This window comes from Olea europaea, unplaced genomic scaffold (assembly GCF_002742605.1).
Source record: "Olea europaea var. sylvestris unplaced genomic scaffold, O_europaea_v1 scaffold529, whole genome shotgun sequence".
Lineage (NCBI taxonomy): Eukaryota > Viridiplantae > Streptophyta > Magnoliopsida > Lamiales > Oleaceae > Olea > Olea europaea.
The window spans coordinates 230071-236070 of record NW_019263611.1 but is presented as its reverse complement, the minus strand read 5'-3'; the positions used below and the strand labels follow the sequence as shown (position 1 = coordinate 236070).

General features: G+C 30.1%; 1 protein-coding gene across 1 annotated transcript; it reads left to right on the top strand.

Moving 5' to 3' along the window:
- Positions 1-484: 484 nt before the first annotated feature.
- LOC111388798 (F-box protein PP2-B15-like) lies at positions 485-1779 on the top strand. The gene is made up of 3 exons (XM_023013612.1): positions 485-803; positions 888-1006; positions 1192-1779. The coding sequence occupies exons 1-3, from the start codon at positions 540-542 to the stop codon at positions 1649-1651; spliced, it is 843 nt and encodes a 280-aa protein (XP_022869380.1). The 5' UTR covers positions 485-539; the 3' UTR covers positions 1652-1779.
- Positions 1780-6000: the final 4221 nt, after the last annotated feature.

Here is a 6000-nt window from a genome sequence, read left to right as displayed (position 1 = left end):
AAAAAAAAAAAAAAAAAAAAACACACACACACACTCATGGGCCATAATAAGGGCCATACTAAACAATATCTAAAGAGACCTAACGCTTAGTCGATGCAAAAGAGTAATTAATTTTTTTTCAGCTAATTTTATGAGTAAAAAGAAAAGAGGGTTACAATCTAATTTCTCAACATTATGATCACTAGTGTCAATTCAAGGCAGCCAACTAGCAAACAAGTTGATCGGGTAAACATCTGAAAATTGAATATATTTGACATTTTACGTTAATTATATAATAAAAAAATATGTCCAAAACATTAGAAACAATACATACATATCTATATGACAATTGACTTATTCATTGCACATGAAAACCCATTCAACCCGTTAAAGTCCAACATGATGACACGGATTGGGATGTTGTCTTATCTTGAATTCATGTATTATTATGAAAAACATCATCGTACTGCCAACTATATAAATCCCTTTAGACCATTGAAATATGCATTCATTTCCAACTTTTCTCCTATCTCTGATCTCTTCTCGATATACATTAAACCATGGCAGCAACATCGATCCACGACTTGCCAGAAGACTGTCTTGCTCACGTTATCGCATTCACGTCCCCTCACAATGCATGTGAATCTTCAATTGTATCGACTATGTTTCGCAATTCAGTGGAATCAGACCTTGTGTGGGACAAATTCTTACCTTATGATTATCGTGATATTATTTCAAAGTTGGTTTCTCCTATAGAATTTTCTTCCAAAAAGGATCTGTTTTTCAAACTTTCTACTCCTCTTCTCATTGATGGGGGTAACAAGGTAAGGGGAAAAAATAAAAACAGCATGCTCATAATATATCCTGAAAATAAATAAAAATATTTAAATTAATTTGTTCACATGCAGACATTTGCAATCGATAAATTTACCAACAAGAAATGCTACATGTTGAGTGCAAGAGAATTGTCAATTTCTTGGGCAAGCAATCATCTTTGCTGGAGCTGGAAACCCCTTCTTCACTCAAGGTTTTTATTTAATTCTTTAAGTTGACATTAAGATTTTAAATTTTTTACTATAAAACAATTGACTTTTTGGGTCGAATATAATGAGGAGAAGAGCTATATAAAGTTGACTTCAAATTTCTGAAATTAAGGTATCATGCAGTTTTTTTCTATAACATCTAAATCTTTGTTTTGGTTTTATATTCCAGATTTTATGAGGGAGCAGAGCTTGTAATGGTATCCTGGCTTGAGATACAAGGCAAAATCAACAGTCAAATGTTATCGAAAAATACAACATATGGAGCCTACCTTATTGTTAAACTTGCCCGTCGTGCATTTGGATTAGATTTACTACCATCAGAGGTTTCAATAGAAATTGGTGATTACAAATCTATTGGAACAACTTATTTAAGGGACCATGCAAGTAAAAAGCAAAAACTGGAGCATGACTATATGCAACACAAGATTGATGGGTCAAGATCAGGAGTTTGTGAAGCAGAAGAACACGTTGTTCATATACGGGAAGATGGATGGTTAGAAGTCGAATTGGGTGAATTCTATTGTGATGGTAAAGACAAAGAGGTGAAAATGAGCTTCAAAGAGGTCGAAGGTGAGCACCTCAAAGGGGGACTTCTTGTTGAAGGCATTGAGCTTAGACCTAAGGACTAAATGCTATACCAATTGAAATGTAAATAGGAAAATCTTGCTGGGACTCTTTTAACATCTTCTTATCTGTTGGCTTGTGGGAAATTCTTTGTATGAATCATTAATTCAATTTATTTTTTAATTTCTATTTATGAATCAATGTAAATATACACAATTTGACCAGAAGGCCTCAAGGCCCTTGTCAGTCGAGATAACATCAATATGAGCATTGCTAAGCATAAGAATTGTTGAAAAATTGATGCATAATTCTATTCCTTTTCAAATGAAACGTTTTCAAAATTGAAGATAACTGTAAATTCATTTTTTTTTTTTTAAATAGTCACAAAAATAAAGGAAACACAAGGAATCTCAATATTATCATAAATATCATAGATTAATGACAATGATGGCCATCATGTAATTTTAATATCTGCGAAATGTTTCAATGATTGCTGTACAAAGTTTAATGAGAATGTAAAAATGAAATATGATCACAAAATTCCAGTTCAAATACCGTATCTAAAGAGAAATTAACCGTCTATTCATGCAATAGATTTAATATTAAACATAGTGGTATATATAGAATATAAATGGTGTCTAGGATAAGCTACAAATACAAGAGTGCGTTTAGTTTGTTCTTTTTAGGTCATTTTTAGTTTTTTAAAACACTCAAAATGTGTTTGGTATGTTATTTTCAAAAACGTGTTTTCGAAAACGAATAAAAATTTACGATACAAAACTCAAAATGACTTTTTGACAACTTGAATGTTTTCGAAAAACTCAAAACAAGAAAAATGAATTTAAAAATTTCTCAAATAATAATTTTAGGGAGCGTTTGTTTCCCATTTTTGTAAGAATAAGAATAAAAAATATAGTCGTTATGGATCTCACACAAAAGATAAAAATTCAAATTTTGTGGCTTGATGTGATGAATAACGGTCATATTTTTCATTTTAATGGAGAAATAATAGGAAACAATTATTATGGGCTTAATAAAATCACAAAACCTACCCAAATACATATCTACCAATCTCTCAAGCTCCTTCAAAATGTCATAATACTATTTTTAAAATTTTTAAACCAAACGAGTTTTCTAATTTTTTGTTTTGAGAAATAGTTTTTCCAAATGACAAACAAAAAACATTTTTTGCAATCTTATAATAATCCCTCAAAAAAAAAAGAAAAAAAGAAAATGAATTCCAAATTGGAAACTGAAAACAAAAACGCAAAACAAATGTACCCTAACATTTTGGATTCTAAACAGAACAAATATGCACAAAGAATTTATCTTAAGGTTGTTAAAAAGTTGATCCGTAATTATATTCCTTTATCTAAAACACGTGCATGAAAATATGATAATTGCGACTTATTGTTGCAAAAATGTTAGATAGAGTTTCGACTCACCAAAACTAAGAACGCACATGAAAATACGCAATTATTACGACTTACTAAAACATTGAAAATTCATAAGTCTAAGAAAGAGATAAAATAAAGCAAGGTATGTGATTGTAAATCTCATTTAGATAGATTTCATCCCTTGTATTGGTGCCACTCAAGACACAAACATCTATGCAATTGCAAATCTCATTTGGACAGGTTATATCCCTTGTACTGGTGCTACTCAAGATACAATACGTCTTTCGAAGTCAATAGTACACTATACCAACCTTTATCGTCCAAATAAAAGTGTTGATAGTATTCTTTTCAAAGGAAATAGACACAAACTAAAATGTTCGGACAAAATTTTTATTATGAAAATAATTAGGACGAAGTTTTATTTAAGCAAAATGAAAAGGTAGAATATTTTGAAGAGAGGGAGAATTAGAAATTTGTTATGAAAAGAGAGGAAAAAGAAGAAAATAGGGAGAAGTCAATAAATTTGTGTGTGTTTTATTAAGAATCAAAGCCCTCTATTTATAGGGCAGAATCAGGAATATAACGGTAATAATTTTTAGGGCTGCAGGGGTATAATTGTTATTCACCAATAAACCCTAATGAACTTTCATTTTTACAACACTCCCCTTGAATAACACATTATAAAATATCTATCTCATCGAAACATTAATTGACAAAAATCCAATGGGACAAAAATGCCAACAAAAAGAGTAAAAATAATTTAGAGTAATAAGATGTTGCCTCGTTAAAACCTTGTCAAGAAAACTCAGTGGGACAAAACTTGATCAAAGGAAAAAGAGTACAACTACTCCCCCTGATTTCAATTCTTGTATTAACTCATCATTGTCTTGTACGTCACTATCTTCAATATTGCAACTTTGGTGAAATGCCTCGGTTATCTTAGACAATCTTCAAATAACATCGTCTTCGTAAGGGATACTTTATCATTCTTTGATAACTGTAGTAACATGATAATTCGAAAATAGTTCTTGTTGATCTCTTCAAGAGTCTCATACATATAATGTATTATTTTGAGGATAAATGTCTTGTATGTTATAGGCATTAGTTACACGAATAATATGCCTCATTAAAATCTCATTAGGAAAAACCTTGTGGGAAAAAATCCTAATGAAGGGAAAAAAAAAGTACACTATTCTTTTGAATACGCTATAAAAGTTGCCTCATTAAAAACCTTGCCAGGAAAATTCAATGAGATAAAACCTTGGTCAAGGGAAAAAGAGTACAACGCGTATTTACTCCCCCTCATGATAATATTACTTGAATTATGCTTCGAGCATATTCAATCATTCCAGAATGATATCAAAACAATACAAGATAAATTATCTATAATCACATTTATTACAGGCACATCAAATTTCACGCATTATCACACTAACAAGGTAAATACCTGTGATTACATCCACCACATGATAACTAATATATTTATACAAGTGTTCACAAAATTCATTATGTGAAAAGTCGTACATTTCACATTACGACTTTACTTTTTCTATTTTCATTCCGCACAAGTATACACCTCTTGGTGTTTGAACTGTATATCCAGAAACTTCAAGTTTCTCTAATAAGTTCAATTTTACTAGGATCGCATCCATTTTATTTGGTCAATCATTATTTTGATCGATATATTTCAACGAATTTATTTCGATTCCTCGCTATTCATAATATGATGTTGTACATCATATGTAAAAATATTGTCGACAACTTTTTCTTTTCTTGTTCAATTTTATTTCTTCCTCTATGATGACATAATTTATTGAGATATCTCAAGTACCTGAACCTCTTCTGAGATTTTATAATTTGTTATGTCTAAATACTCATTAAGAGTGTATGCCTCCTTAATGAAACCATCTTTGCTAATTATTCCATTTTTCATTTGGAGATTTTTTATATTAGAATCGAATATCATCACGCTTTAAGCGTGCCATCAAATATCATATTAACTAATTGTCATTTGTGACGTTAATTCAAGTTGGAGCATTTGAAGCTGATGTGTAAGATATTATCGATCCATTTGATCAGTAAATGCATCTAAATAAATTATATTTCAAACTTTTGGATCGAGTGATCTTTTGCGAGGATTTAAATGATGATACATTTATACATTATTTTCAATTTCTTAATTCCTCCCCCTAATGTCGAGATAATTGTTAAATTAAATTGACAAATATTTTTACTGCATTATAAAATATCACCATTTGTAATAAGGGTTCATACTACGTATTTATTCTCAGCATTCATTACTTTCAATCTCAATACATTGTGGTGGATCAATTTTATACATATTGCACTATCAAAATAATTAGATGGAAAATTTCGACTCTGACCATAAGTGAATTTTAATAGGGAGAACTATGATATTGACAAGATGCGTAATAACATTCCCTAAACGGAAATGGGATATATATTTTTCTCAATTGAATTAACTAGGGGCGTTTAACAAACAAACTTGTTAAATCATTTATCGACATCTCAAAAAGTACTTATTAAAATGTTGAGATTTATACCCTCTAATCTCAACAAGCATTAACAAGACACAGTTTCGATTATTTAATCTAAAGATTATGCTCATACTTTAAAATTTGAGCTATAATTTCGAAAACTTCATGTTGCGAATATCATGCAATCATCTAGTATTTGTATCAAATTTATTATATACAAATAATATTTAGATGATCAACGTGGTGGGTGACGAGGCCTCATATATCACCCTAATTAATATTCAGATATATAGAAAATTCAATCCCAATTTTAGCTAGTGGTCTTTAATAATCAATTGTCGATAATGAGAACAAATGATACATAGAAATTTATTGAATTGAAAAATCTTTTAGTTTTTCATTTTTATTTCGCATCATTGTTGATCTAGTGATGGTCCAACTGGTCATGCCAATCAAATTGAACTTCTGGTTCAATATAAGATATAATCCAATTATTTAATTTTGAAGACTATGATTAAA